At 39.4% G+C, this 15,155-nt stretch overlaps 1 protein-coding gene across 6 annotated transcripts in view; it reads right to left on the reverse strand.

Annotated features, from left to right (window-relative positions):
* Window positions 1-15,155, reverse strand: part of col15a1b (collagen, type XV, alpha 1b) — a 54,358-nt gene that overhangs the window by 3,972 nt on the left and 35,231 nt on the right. For 2 of the 6 annotated variants that reach the window (XM_034138179.1, XM_034138175.1), the window contains 26 exons: window positions 12,901-12,954; window positions 12,190-12,225; window positions 11,956-12,087; window positions 11,236-11,295; window positions 11,045-11,080; window positions 10,826-10,867; window positions 10,575-10,637; window positions 9,971-10,006; window positions 9,788-9,871; window positions 8,414-8,479; window positions 8,054-8,089; window positions 7,606-7,668; window positions 7,386-7,475; window positions 5,603-5,638; window positions 5,405-5,458; window positions 5,139-5,195; window positions 4,951-5,010; window positions 4,060-4,104; window positions 2,883-2,961; window positions 2,757-2,782; window positions 2,310-2,408; window positions 1,996-2,140; window positions 1,794-1,858; window positions 1,512-1,643; window positions 686-784; window positions 148-222 (listed from right to left, as the gene is read on the reverse strand). In XM_034138179.1, coding sequence (XP_033994070.1) covers window positions 148-222; window positions 686-784; window positions 1,512-1,643; window positions 1,794-1,858; window positions 1,996-2,140; window positions 2,310-2,408; window positions 2,757-2,782; window positions 2,883-2,961; window positions 4,060-4,104; window positions 4,951-5,010; window positions 5,139-5,195; window positions 5,405-5,458; window positions 5,603-5,638; window positions 7,386-7,475; window positions 7,606-7,668; window positions 8,054-8,089; window positions 8,414-8,479; window positions 9,788-9,871; window positions 9,971-10,006; window positions 10,575-10,637; window positions 10,826-10,867; window positions 11,045-11,080; window positions 11,236-11,295; window positions 11,956-12,087; window positions 12,190-12,225; window positions 12,901-12,954 — 1,770 coding nt within the window. Of the gene's footprint in view, window positions 1-147; window positions 223-685; window positions 785-1,511; window positions 1,644-1,793; window positions 1,859-1,995; window positions 2,141-2,309; window positions 2,409-2,756; window positions 2,783-2,882; window positions 2,965-4,059; window positions 4,105-4,950; window positions 5,011-5,138; window positions 5,196-5,404; window positions 5,459-5,602; window positions 5,639-7,385; window positions 7,476-7,605; window positions 7,669-8,053; window positions 8,090-8,413; window positions 8,480-9,787; window positions 9,872-9,970; window positions 10,007-10,574; window positions 10,638-10,825; window positions 10,868-11,044; window positions 11,081-11,235; window positions 11,296-11,955; window positions 12,088-12,189; window positions 12,226-12,900; window positions 12,955-15,155 lie in introns of all 6 variants that reach the window. The other 4 variants (XM_034138174.1, XM_034138176.1, XM_034138177.1 and 1 more) reach the window with 3 other exon arrangements.

Consider the following 15,155-nt stretch of genomic DNA (forward strand, 5'->3'; position numbering starts at 1 on the left):
CACACCTGAGTGGGGCTGGTGTTGGGCAAACATTTTAACTAACTGGTTTTACATGTATGCATGTAAGTATGTGGAGCTCAGCGGCGGTTCAAGCAGGTAGACTATTGGTTGGTGTGTGTAAGTGCATACATATATTGTTACTCTCACCCCCGGTACAGCGTTGAAGGTCTGAGGTAATACATTATAGCTGGGCTGATATCCTCTACTGCTCTCTTGAAGCTCCTGTTAAACAAAAACATAATCAAATAAATATGTATTTAAGTCACTTTAAATTAAATCTGGATATGAAACATTTTTGGTAGTTACATTATTTTCTTCAGGGAAATTATAATACGGGTTGTTGTTGTGATAAACTTTTCAGCTAAAAGAGGCTAAAATGCACCTCTGTATCATGTTCTCATTATACGAAGGGAAGTATTACAACATTAAAAAAACTAATAATATAGAAATATGATCCAGGGTTTTCTTGACATAAGAGAAAACAATTAAGATGTGAATAAAAAAATGGATCACCAGATTTTGTATTGCTTTTTTTGTAGTTGTGTTTCAGTACTTGTAGAATCATGATAAATAATGCATTTCCACACATTTGTAGCTGGTCTTATCAGATTGTTTTTTGTTGTGTGGATCTTAGTTTCCTGCTGTGGGTCTTCTGTTATGCGTTGCTGTGTGTTTGTGTGTTTACCTGGCTGTGGATTCTGTGTGGGCGGCTCCTCTCAGCAGTTCTGCTGAGGGACTGAGACGTCACTGATGAGGAGGGTCCAGATTGGATCAACTCTCCGAGCTGAAAGACGGACACACATGAACAATGCCGTTAGGTGCTATGCTGCCATGTTGATTTCCTAGTGGAGTGCGAAACCAAACAATTTGAAGAAAAAAAGTAATAGTGTAGTAGTATGTCGTAAAATAGGAAAAAAGTCAAATTATAGTTCTTTATTTATTCGTCTGATCTGATGTTACGAACCACTACAAACACTCATCCTGCTTACGTCCATTTAGCTTCTCAACACTCAAATGCAATGTGGATGTAAATGTTGGTCATGAGGCTCACCATTATCAGTAGCTGTGTCTATATATGTATGTTCCAACTGTGTATATGTTTATGCCATGTGTACAGTAAGTACTATGTCAAATACTATGTCGTTTTTTCTGATATTTTCGACATACTATACTATGTAATTTTTTCGGATATTTACAGACAAGACATAATATAGTTCGATAAACTATATTATTTTTTTTTAAAAACATATTTTCGACATACTATTCTATGTCGTCTTTTAAACATTTTAAACATACTATACTTTGTCGTATTTTCTGACATTTTCGACATACTATACATACTAAGTTGTTTTTTTCCAATATTTTCGACATACTTTGTAGTTTTTCTGATATGTTCAACATACTATACTGTCCTATGTCGCTTTTTTTAATACTTCATATGTCTTATGAGCAGGTGATATTTTTGACACATTTTATCTTCTAATTAAAGGCGTTCATGGTAGGTAACACACCTGGATCTTGCGCCAGCCGTTGCGTGCTCTGATGAACAGCTCTCCTCCTTTCTCAGACACATAGGCCAATGTTCCCTCTGCAGCGCGATGAGTCTCTCTGTCTAGAGCGTTGCTCGTCTTATAAACAGTCATCTGAAAATTCACAAAATCACAGCATAAACCTGGCAATATTATTTTATTTTTTTACAATGCAGATACCTTTTTCGGGACATTTATCATATCCTGCCATATTTAGACATTTCATTATAGATAAGGCACAAATGGCTTGTTTAGGTGTCGTACCGCGTTGGCATTTCCTGGAGATCCTGTCGGGCCTTGGGGACCGGGGGGGCCAGGGACACTGGCACCTGATCATGACATGTCAGAAATGCATTAACAGATACTATAACAACAACAGTCAGCCTCCTGTAATAACTGACAATGATTCATTTTTATGGAAACAAGCCAAGGTCACCATCTTTCTCTCGCCTTTACATACACATACCTGATCCATATCCAGATGCAGGTCCTGGGGGTCCAGCAGGACCAGGGGGCCCTCGGGGGCCAGGTCGTCCAAACCCAGGAGCTCCAGGCTCGCCCACCGGACCAACAGGTCCATGAGGTCCCACGATAGACTCACCTTTGGGACCCTACAGAAACATTTGAAACAAGATTTTAACTAAAATATATTCAACAGGAGTAAACTCGCAACATTAGCAAAGTTCATCTGCGTCGATTATAACCAATTATCCCAATACTTAAATAATAACTTATTGGAACATTATTTTCAGGATGTAGTTTAATGCAAATAGAACTCACCACAAGTCCTGACCTGCCAGGCAGTCCAGGAGGACCAGGCAGACCGCCATCAGCCTTGTCTCCCTTCTGACCTTGGTATCCCTTATCACCTCTAGCACCCTGAGAGACAAACGTACATTACATCAAAATCCAGGGTTCACCCAGGTTAGCAAGATATAAAAAGCCAGTTCCTTTAACCTACATTAGTTCTAATAGCCTGTATATCTGTTGGATAGAAATCTATAAGAAAACACCTTTTAGTGTATTAAATTAGTTATGAGGATGGCCATACATAAAAATACAAGCTCAAATAGTCAGAAATGCTGAGAATTATTGTAGAGTCAGGTTATCTGTGGTTTGGCACTGCTAGGATTCCAATTCCCATTTATTAGATTCATTGTTAATATAAAATATTCATGACATGACATGATAATTTAGCTCCAGATTGTATGATGAATCAGCACTCACCACAACTCCATCTGGAAACTCGGGTGCTGAGAAGAGAAATTATGAAACATAAGTGATGCACATTCAGGTAGTCATTTACCATTAAAATATATTTTTTAAATGAGATTTCTGTTGCGAAGGTCTTACCAGGTGTCCCTGGCTCTCCAGGTATTCCTATATCTCCTTTGTTTCCTTTAGTTCCGACTGAGTCTCTCGCTGTACCTGACTGCTACACACACAAACATACACCCTTAACATAACAAGGATACCAGTGACGACATTTGAACTTTTTTTAACATCTGTAAAGAATGTTTAGGGAGGTAAAATATAGGCCTTAATCAAAGCAAAAAAAGACAAAACACTGATGTCAATACGGCAACAACACAAGGGATCAGGGGATGCATGCTTGAGACAGCAGCACAAACAACCCTCTGCAGTGGCAGTTAAGAGACAACAAAGTTAGGGAACAGGGTTAAATCAGGTTTATTTATGACAAAGTTCTACATTTATAAATGGTGACTGTTTTTAACAGTAGGTTAATCAAAATTAATTTACAGATAATTTGTAACTCTCTCTGTTTTGATAGGAAGAGTGACAATGATAGGAAGTGAGAGATTTTATTTCTTCATGACTGTTGCTTTTTTAAATTCAAACAATCAGTCAATAAAATGTTATTGAGATTCTAAATGTATCTAGACCTAGAATACATTTAATATTTTTAGCAGCATGATTCTGTTACGACATAAACTCATCAGTCAGGTCAACATTTTGAAATGAATGTTCATACAGTTATGAAGGAAACCGTCACCACACCAAAAACCTCAAAAAGGACGCCATTCACCAAGTTCCCTCTTTGTTTGCCTCTCCGGAAAGAACAGACAAGGCAAGAAGGATTTAGTGTCAGACCCACTTTGAAACCCGGCATTAACATTTTTCATTTTGGATTTCACCAAAAATCTTAATGAACCCAAGATGCACCAAAGATTGTGGACTTTACTCTAACATTTGTTGCATGTAACATCCAATATTAGCAACAAATGCGTGTACTGTAGGTAAGACAGTGAAATACATGTCAAACTTCTTATGAGAGGAATGTTAACGCCTGATGAAATGAGGCCAGAACCACAGACATTTATCCCTTTTCAGGACCATTAGGACAGAGAAAGGAGAGGAGCACATGAAGGGAGGTAAAGTAAGGGGGGAGGAATGGGGTGCTGTTTGTAGCCCAGACCAGAGAGCTGCCATGCTGCGACACCCACACAACAACAGAACCACCTCATTTTGAAATGAAACAGACCAATCAGATGGTCCGATTCAGACTTACTCGTCCCATTTTGCAGTGCGGTCTGGGGCGCACCGGAAACACTGTCTTTAAAATTCAAAGAAGAGCATCGTCAACAGACTAAATGAGTCAGGTCCAATACTGTGCTAAAGATTAGCTTTAAAGAAAGGATTACAAAGAAATAAACACATACACAAACACTCAAATGATACCCATTGCTTTTAGAGAAATTCCAGTGAACCAAGGTCCTAATTTCTTTAATTCTAGTACACATTCACGGTACGGTGATGCTCTTTGGAAGCCAAACCTGGTGTTTTCATGAAAGCATCAATAACAAAAAGTGTGGTGGATTTCTACCAATCTAACACATTTTTTGCACTTGTTTTTAAGGACCAGTGGGAAGGATTTAGTTGCATCTAGTGGTCAGGTTGCAGATTGTAACCTACAAAAGAATCCTCTGCTCCCCCCTCCCTTAACGTGTTATAGAATTTACAGTGTATTTCCATGTAACGCAGAAATGCTAAAGGTAATCACTAATGTAAACATAGTAAAGGCTTGAATGTGAAGCCATTGCGGGGCTGCATAGCAAGTGTTGCCATAGCACGTCTTAGTGGTGTTTTGTGAGTTCACTTCTGCTTCTTTGCGTGTGATGAATGAATTTGATTGCTGTGATTACTGTTAATGGTCTTCAATGTGCAACATGCAAACCTTTATAACAATTGTAACAATATAATTACTGACCCAAAGTATAAATATTTGTTCCCCATATATCCTACACACAGGTTATTTGGAATATGCCTAACATGTATCTGTGAAACAAGCCTTTTAAAAACAAATTGCAATGTCTATTGTTGACTGTGCATCTTTATTGTCCCAATCAACCAACTCAAAATGGCAAATTAGAGAAATAAAAAGCCCAAATTGGAAACTTACTCCTTTCAGCCCAACTACTCTTCCTGGAAGTCCAGGCGGGCCCGGAGGACCCGGAGGTCCCTGAGAGAGAGAGAGAGAATATTATCACATTTGTGATACTGACCCATCTCAGTAATACATTAGGTATCTGTGTATAAAATGGATTCAACAACAAGAAGAATCAGATATTTTCTATCCTTTCCTCTTACCGATAGACCCACAGCATCTCCTTTGTCACCTTTCCTCCCAGGCATACCAGATCGTCCCTACGTGAACAGAAAATACAACTTGTCAGTATTTATGAAACACACACACACAAAAAAGATTGTACACAGTGTGAGCTGCAAAGCATGATTTGATGACATCCTCCAGGTAAGAACTCTTTACGGACTATATATGTATAGAAGACTATGGGAACATCACTCTTCTGGTTGGATGGTCTTTTTCCTTTATTCAAGCATTAAAAGGTACTTACTGGGCGACCAGGAAAGCCATATTCTCCTTTTTGTCCATTTGGTCCTATCGGGCCCTGAAACAAACAGACAAAGTGATGTAAACAAAAATTAAATATATCACTAAGCACAGAAGTTTATAACAACAGAAATACATGGACGTGTGTATACTGTAGCTTGTCCTTAATTAAAATGTGTCACCTGATAAATTGTCAACTCACCATTAGTCCAGCAGGTCCAGAGAAACCACGGTCACCCTATGAATTCACAAAGCAGAACAGCAAAATGTGAAATGAGGAATTGGCATTGTGTTTACATCATTGACAGTAAAAAAAAAAAACACATTTTCCAAGAAAACTGGTTTCGCTGACTGTAGGTCTCTAGAATAAGTGAAAGGATTACTCCCATCAACCCAAACCCCCATAAGGTCCCTAAAAAAGCAGAGATGCATTGTAGTTATTTGGTCTTAAGATCTAAAAGGAGTTAAGTTGCAGTGTCTTTAAAAAACAAGACAATTGGAGGCAATCGGTGTGGATTACCAGAGGCCTGTACTACGAAGCCGGATTTTCGCTTAGCCGGCTGACTTCAGGGAAAACTCGGGCTTTCCGGTCCTACGACGCTGGTTCTCTTTTTAGCGGGCTAGATCTCCATGGTAACTTATGCTGAGCGGCTAACCTCCTCGGGAGGAGGTTAGGTTGCAGGCTAAGAGATTAACTCAGTGAAAGCACCGCCTGCTGACCAATCAGAGCTCCGTGTGCGGAGTTTAAAGCGATCAATTCATATTACAGGATAGAGGAAATACAGAAAAACTGCCGTTGCAGGAAAGACGGCCGGCCAAAATCAACTGACTGTGTGAACGTGAAAATTAATAGAATATCCCCTCCCATCTTCAGAGCAATCTGACTATTATAACATTAGCGTTAAGAAAACTTACTTAAATATCTGCCACAACATAAGTAACAGGATCAAAGTAACATTAAGTACAGTCCGCGGCACTGTGAGTGCAGACGTCGATGTGTCCCATTATCATTCATATCATATCACATCATAATGTATCATATATTTCCTTATCTGAGTCAGCTTCTTGAGCCGTATCTGGCCGTGCAACACTCACAGTGTCACATACTGTATGCAGAAGTATTATTTTAAGCAACACATTAAGTTGACGAAACACTCGAGTCAAATGTAATTAAAGTCAGATCCACTCGTGTCTTGGACGGGGCAGTGATTTCATAAACCTGTTAATGTACGCATTCAAACGCTTTTTCTTTTACCAGCTGTATTCACCTTGCAGGTGCAGCTATGTGGCTTTTATCCTGGATAAAGTGTTTAAGTCATGGATGTTTAAAGTTTAACTTCTTCATATTTTACTAATATTAAAGTTCACTTTTCATTCAGGAAGTATGACGCTGCGCTGTCAGTACGCTTGTCCGTGTTTGAGATTGGTCGAATGCTCCAAATACCACCCCTTTCATGTGAACGCGCACCTAACTAGATAGGACACGGCTGGCTTGAGCGATCCACTTGATATCCAGCATCGTAGTACAGTTTAGCGAGAGTGCGTATGTTTTGGATTGGGCCAACCGTCTAACTCAAACATATCCAGGTTAGGAAAATCCGGCTTCGTAGTACAGGCCTCTGGTCAAATCAAACTGAACATTTTTGATGGCCTCTGAAGTTTAAGGACTTACGACAACCACACAAACGCTACCATGTCTTGTTAATTGACTGTGCTGCTGATGCATCAATCAGTAGAGAATTGCCATCAAATCACCAGTGTGCCTCTTTCAATGTGTGTGTTGACTGGCTGACGGACTGCTGTTGATATAGTGCTGTTTAGTTAGACTTCGACCAAATATATGTATTGTAGGGATAAGCGTGTAGGGCTAGCATGAGCAACTACAGCATAAAAACAACTTCATCATCCTATGTCTTTGACCACTGTTAGTTACTGAGTAAGGTATGGTTTTAACAGATAGGGGTCAGGGGTCTCCTGTATGGTACCTTGAGGCCTTTCGGCCCCTGGGGACCTCTTGGTGCTGATATGAGGGATCCATCAGCAGCAATGGTCACCCCTGGCTCCCCTTTCTCCCCCTGTTAGAGCAAAGAAACAAACACAAAATGTTTTCCAGTCCATTATGTTTCTGCATAAAATGTTCACACCTTTTCGACATTTTGAGTTATTTACTCATATATTTTAATCCACATTCTGTATAGTTCTCACCTTGAGCCCTAATGGCCCCTGGACACCTGCAGGGCCTACGTCTCCCTTTGGTCCCCTGGGGCCCTGGAGAGGGAAGAAAGAGTGGTGAGTGAGTTAGGAGGTTGAGTGATGATGATAGCGTTTTAAAGTAAGGTCCTTGGTGTGAAGCTTTATGAATTGTACAGTTGTTAAAATAAGTGTCATGATTTCTTTGATTACCGAAGGGCTAAAACCTTCTGATATGTATTCTAAATGATGTGTCTTTGTGTCCTCAAAGGAAAACCCACCCTCTGAGACAATAACATTTGCAACACTTTGGGTACATACCCTGTTTAGCCCAAAGACAGCAAAAAAAAAAAAAATGTTACACTACTATCATATCATTTTAACATCTTTGTTTGTGAATTGCAAAATACCCATGAAGACACTCATTTTAGACATTCAGAAGTCAGTTGCAAAATGGTCTTACAGGAAATCCTGCTCTGCCAGGCAAGCCTTCAGGGCCCTGCAACACGCAGACAAAACACAAACAAACAAACAAGCAACATGCACAAACATTAACACAGAGCCAAGCAAAAGCAGTAAGGCTGGGTTAACAACATGCTCAGTCAGTACAGAGCATCATCAAACAGAAAAGCAGCCTAAGCACTTCAGAGTGCATCAATGATGTTACGGTTAAGTTATATCTCCTTGTCTTTAATAATGTAGTTTGTTCATGTTGCAAATGTGTGTTTGTTATCTATTAATGTATCAGCTGTTTTCTGTTAGCATTTAAACATTTGTGCAGAAGGTAACATCTTAAAGATAGAAATAGCTCAGTTCTACGCACCACGGGCCCTGGTGGTCCTCTGATATCTGTGAAGTTGAAGATCCCCTCTGTCATGTTGAGCAGCAGCTGTAGACAGAACATACATATTAAGTAAAAGTGGGCATGTTGAAAACATTTAGAGATTTGTAAAAGTAGGTTCTTTATGAAGGACCACACCAACAACTTTACACCAGTATAGTTTCAAAACTATGGAGCCGAAGGGTCAAGTGGGTTAGGGTACAATAAACGTTTTGTTCAATAGCATTAAGTTAACAATAAACAGTTTAGAAAAACACCCTGCAGATAGAAAATAAAGATGATGACACTACATAGTACATATAACTATACAGTGGCAGAAATTATATTTACTCCTAAAAAGACTGTACTTAAATACAATTTCGAGGTAGTTGATTTTATTTCTTCATTTTATGCTACTTTACACTTTTATTTTGCTCAAAATAAATATTGTACTTTTTACTCCAATATATGTATCTGACAGCTCTATATTATACATACAAAATATAATTAAATTAATACATTTTGTTACTTAATTTTAGATTCAAATCGCAAGCAAAAGTTATAATTAGCTCAACCTTTATCATCTTAATCCAATGATAAAATATAAATTATTCAGAAATGGTATGGCAAAATCTACTTTTGGTACTTTCAGTACAGTGTGTCTTTAGGCGCTTTCACACCGCAGTACTTTTCCCACAAAGGTTCATCAGAACTTAGTTCATGAGAACTCTTTAGTTCTCATGAACTTAGTACAGATCGCGTTCACACTGGAATAAATCCTTTAGGATTAGGCAAATGAAGCCGCTGACGTCACTTCGTCTTCTTCTGCTTTGGGTTTACTGGCAGGCCGCAAACAACTTCATGGCGTATACTGCCACCCGAAGTCCCCGGCCGGAAGTCCCCGGAATTGGGGACTGGCTTCAGTAGAAGCTGCTGGGACTCCCAGCAGCTTCTACTGAAGCCTTCCGAGTAAATCACCAGAACGCCGACACCTCCTCATCTCCACCGCTCCTATGTTTTTTTTTGTGTTGCCATAAGTTAGTCTCTCTCCGTTGGTGCGCTGGGCTAATGCTAATGCTAATAATGCTAATAAAATGGCGGCTTCACAAAACTTTTCAGAGTTTTACGGGGCGTAGTTTGCAATCCGCCCAGCCAATCAGACATAGGAACCTTTTTCTCCCACGAAAGTACCTGCTCTCTAGCAGCAAAAGGGGGTAAAAAGGTTCTCATGAACTTTTAGTTCCGGATTCTTTTGGTGTGAACGCGACATTTCGGAACTATCGCGGAACTAAAGTGGAAAAAGTACTGCGGTGTGAACGGGCCTTTTGTGTGTCTTTGTGTGTGTTTGTGTGTTTGTGTGTGTGTGTATGTGCGTACATCCGGCAGATTAAGGGTTGGTCCAGGAGGTCCAGGAGGCCCAGGGGCTCCTGGGATACTGAGTCCATCAACGCCTCGATCACCCTTCATAAGACAAAACAGACGGTTATCAGTCTGTTATTGAAATGTAATTGTGAAATAAAACTAGACCAGTTTGACATTTAGTTTTTTCAGCAACTCTACCTTGGATCCTAGATTTCCTTTTTCTCCTTTAGCCCCCTGTTTGTAGAATAAAGATAAATAAAGAAAACAAATGTATAAATGGGTTATCAACAAACTGCAGTGCATCATGCTTAAGGGTGATAGTTTAAATGTATTTAAATCATTTTGACTCTTCAGTCCTTGAATGGTGGAGGCTAGCTGTTTACCTTTACTTTGCGTTTGTATGCTAAGCTAACGCTAAACACGGCCTGGACATCTTTTATGAATCAGAATCAGAAACAGTTGTATTGCCAAGTGGGTTAACACAGACGAGGAATTTGTCTTGGAGTTTTTGGTGCATACATAAAAATAAAACAGTGATAAAAAACGATTTAAAGAAAACTATAATAACATTACAATATAGCAATATTTACAATGAATATGGATGAAATATAGGACTGACAGTATTAGGATGAACAAGATATTGTTATTGTCGAATTAGGCTTCAGAAAATTAACTGATGACTAGAAGTCCAAAACACACAAAATTACAAAAGTTCAGAAAAGCAAAACAGTATTTGGATTTGTAATGATTATGTCTTATTGTAACTTTAAAAAACACATTTGTAAAAACATCCGCTACTTACTCTGGCTCCTGGTAGTCCAGCAGGACCCTGGCGGCCCTCTGGTCCTTTGTCCCCGAGTTCACCCTGAAATCACAGCAAGGCAACACTTCTTCTTAGTGACGTTTACAACTAGATACTATACTTGTTTCTCTCATAGAATAGATCAAATGCCTTCCAATGGCATTTCTCACTGTATCATCATACTCAAACAATAAAAGACTAAGAATAAAGGTAAATATTTCTGCAGCAGTGCCATTTCAGAATCAAATTACCTTGACGGAGAGCCCTGGTGCTCCTGTGGCTCCATCCTCACCCTACAGGAAAAACAAGAGGTACTGTTCAACTCCAGCGCAAGAGAAAACATTGCAGAGTGTACGCAAGGGCAAAACTACTCAGAGGAATCAGGCGTTAAATATTATTGGCTGTTCAAAATCAAAATTCGCTTAGCATGCATAAAGCGAGCAGACAATCAATTTTAAGGAATATATTACCTTAGGTCCTGTTGGACCATGTATACCAGGTGGACCCTGAAAAAAGAAAAAAAGAAAATGACTAATGCAAAAAAATAAACAATATTCATACAGATTGAATCAAGACATTTTAATACCGAACAATGCCTTTTTTACAATAATTAATTTAATTTATTTTAGGACTTTTTAAGCATCTGTAAGGAATCTCTTACCTGTGTGCCTCTGACTCCGGTTCCAATGAGCATGTCACTCTTCCCAGATCCTTCCATATCCTGAAACAGAAGTCTGATGTTAAACATCGATTTAACTGAAATCTTTATCGATCCATGTGGCTCTCTCTGACCTACATGAGGCGTTGTCTCTTCATTGGCTTATTAGTTAAAGTCTGTTGTGGCTCGACAGTTATGTTATGTTAAGTTATGTTTTCTAGTCTAGTCTTGTGTTTTTGATCTTGTCACTTCCTGTTTTTATTTTGAAAGTAATCCTTCCCTCTCATTCCAGATCCCACACTTCCTGCCTTTGTGTGTTTCCCGCCCTTGAGATTGCTTGGCCTTGCCCTGATAGTTTTCACCTGTGCCCATCCCCCTCACCTATAAATAGCCCTTGTGTTTCTTGTCCCTTGTCAGTTCGTTATGTTCCATGCTGTGAGAACCTGGGCCCTTTGACTCCTGAACTTTATATTTAGAAAATACCTTTTGTCAAGTGAGTTTTGATTTTTGGAAAACCTTTTTCCCACTGGATGTGTGATTTTGATTTTGTAGAAAATAAAAAAATGTCCACGTGTAGTGAGACTTAATATCCGTTAAACTACTTTCTGTTTTTGGACAACTGTCTCCGAGTCCTGCATTTGTGTCCTGTGTCCTGTGCCTCAGTTCACGACAAAGTCGATCTATGAATTGTATGCTTAGATCTTTGATTTGAAATAGGGTCACCTCTACAAAGAATTTGGTTGGCCAGGGAGGGCCAGGGGGTCCTGGGGGACCTGATGGGCCCCTCTTCCCCGGTGGTCCACTAGGCCCTGGAGCCCCTGAGGATCCATTTGTCCCCAGAGACCCGCATTCACCCTGCAGAGAGAAAGAGATATGTTGTGAATAAAATAAAATAGAAACAACACCAGCAAACGATTTATTTTGTCTCTATGTACTCTGTGTATAGTCGTGTATTACCTTTGGTCCAGGTTGACCAGCTAACCCTTGTTCACCCTGAGGAAGTGCAAAATAAATGAATAAAGTATAACTTATTCTGATATCATAGCATCATTAGTAGAGGCTGTCCATTTATCATACAATATAGACGTAAACAAAACTATTAGGTGTGTGTACAGTATATTATAAGAACAATTCTTGTATTCAGAATTGTATGTCAAATATCGGACTATCCACCTAATAAAAACAATCGGACTATCCACCTAATAAAAACAATCTCAAAATCGTGGTCAGCAGTGCCTTAATTTGGTAAAATAGTTTCTGAAGCAATAAAGACAACATGGTTGGAGATCATGTACAATCATTAGCCTGAGCATTGAGGCAGTGAGCTAAAGTTGCCGTTAAACATGGCATCATTGTTTTTGAGAGGCACAATTGAAAAAGAGCCTCACAATTCCCTTGGCCTTTATTGTAGTTTACATTCATTTCGTATATCCTTCATCAATTCTCAGGCTTTTGACTGTAGTTCTGCCTTTTAGCGTGTGTGTACAGTATAGTACATTATAAGAAAAATGCTTGTAATCAGAATTGTACATCTTCCAAATATCTGACTATCCACCTAATTATATCATCTCAAAGTCATGGTGATTTTGGTCCAGCAGTGCCTTAATTTGGTAAAAATAGTTTCTGATTTTGATATGATACGGCGCACTGAGCTCCTATAAAACATACCTTCTCTCCCAAAGCTCCTGATAGGCCTGGACTGCCATTTGTTCCTGCTAGACCCTGGACATAGGAATACAGACAGACACGAGAAGAGGTAAAAAGCAGTGATGAGTCAGAGAAAGTATGGCAGTATATGAAAGAGTGATATGATGCCAAGCTGATTGTTGACCCTTTAGCCATTCCAACAGGGACCAACGCCAAATCCAAAGAATACAGCCTGTCACTGTAAAGGAGTACTGGGTAACTTTCCTTTAGTGATGAGATCATCCATGCCAACATCTGTCTGACTCAGCTGAATCAGCTCAAGATTGTTAATATCAGCCTTGTTTCCTTAAACTGTGTTTCTCGTACAGAGAACTGTAATTTTAATTTGATGGGAACTAATTTAGTTCTGGATAACATTTGTTTTTATGGATAACAAATACAGTTTTAAGTCTTTTGAGAGGAGGCTTTGGTGGAAGGATGGGTGAAACACATTTGACAAAATTCCGCTTATGAGTCCTGTGTTAAACCAATAGTCAAGTTAAATTATTAAAATGTATGTCCGTGAGTTAAATGTAACAAACATACTTATTTTAACCCATACCATGATCTTTGCCTAGACCCAACCAATAACTTTATTGGGATTTTTTAAGGTTTCGTTTTGATTTACAACTTTAATCACATTTAAAACTGCTACTGTAGTCTGTGAGAAAATATGTTATGACATTGTTTACATTTTAATTATTGAGAAAATCGTTTCAGGAGACATTGTTGACTTCAATATACCTCGTTCACACTTTAGTATAGAGAGTATTAGGAAATTGTTGACTTACTCGAGTCACAGTCAAGTTAGACCAACTGTATTATTTATCACATTTTTCTTACCATATTAAAGATAATAGAGAAGGTATTAATCAGTGGAGTCAGCAACTTTAGAGGCAAGGATGATGTCTGTATTTCTCATCACTTAAGGAAAGTTGATATTGATAAAAATGCAATGTATTCCTTTAAGTAAGCAGCATCAGACCAAAGTACAGCAATGTTTTGCTCATCAAAAACGTGCATACAGTGGGGCACACAATTTGAGCCATATACAATTAGGTTATTAGTTAATTTTACCAACTGATAACTAAACTAAACTAATTTTAGATATTTTTGCAAAATCTGAGCACATCATTGTACCTTGGTACTTGAATGAGAATAGCCAATATACGTACAGCAATATACAAAAAGGGGAAATAACACAGAGCAGTGAAAAGGCAGATTTGCTCCAAAACCATGTTGTCAGAAAAAAATGGCAGCTCAAGCTCAGGTTATACAGCACATTTGAGATCAGTTCCTTTCAGTTCAGAATTATATAACACCGAAACGTTCCATGTGATAATGACAACATTTGAACTGAAAGGAAATGAATAGGAGGTAATTGACCAATTTCCAAAGCAGGTCACACAGGTTTTTCAGCAGTGGCTGCCAGTGGGAATTTCAAGGGGCAAAGGAAGCAGTGATATCCAAACACACGCACACATGCACACACACATGCACACACACGCACACGCACATGTACACACACACGCACACACACACACCAAATTCACATAAACACACACAGATTACCTCAGCCAGGTGAAAACAAAATCCATTTAGCCAGCTGCCAGAAAGCAATAAAGACAACATGGTTGGAGATATTGCACAATCATTAGCCTGAGCATTGAGGCAGTGAGCTAAAGTTGTCATTAAACATGGCGTCATTAGGCGCTTTCACACCGGAGTACTTTTGTCAGTATAGTTCCGAAAATGTGCGTTCACACCAAAAAAATCAGGAACTAGAACTTAGTTCATGAGAACCTTTTCACCCCCTTTTCAGTCCCTGCTAGAGAGCAGGTACTTTCATGGGAGAAGAAGGTTCCCATTTCTGATTGGCTGGGCGGATTGCAAACCACGCCCCGTAAAACTCCCAAAAGGTTTTGTGAAGCCGCCATTTTATTATCCTCGCATTAGCATTATTAGCATTAGCATTAGCCCAGCGCACAAACGCAGAGAGACTAATTTATGGCAACACAAAAGAAAACATGGGAGCGGTGGAGATGAGGAGGTGTCGGCGTTCTGGCGATTTACGCCAGTCCCCAACTCCGGGGACTTCCGGCCGGGGACTTTGGGTGGCAGTATACGCCGTGAAGTTGTTTGCGGCCTGCCAGTAATCCCAAAGCAGAAGAAGAAGTGACGTCAGCGGCTTCATTTGACTAATCCTCCCTCAGGGACTTATTCCGGTGTGAACGCAA

This window comes from Trematomus bernacchii, unplaced genomic scaffold (assembly GCF_902827165.1).
Source record: "Trematomus bernacchii unplaced genomic scaffold, fTreBer1.1, whole genome shotgun sequence".
Taxonomy (NCBI): domain Eukaryota; kingdom Metazoa; phylum Chordata; class Actinopteri; order Perciformes; family Nototheniidae; genus Trematomus; species Trematomus bernacchii.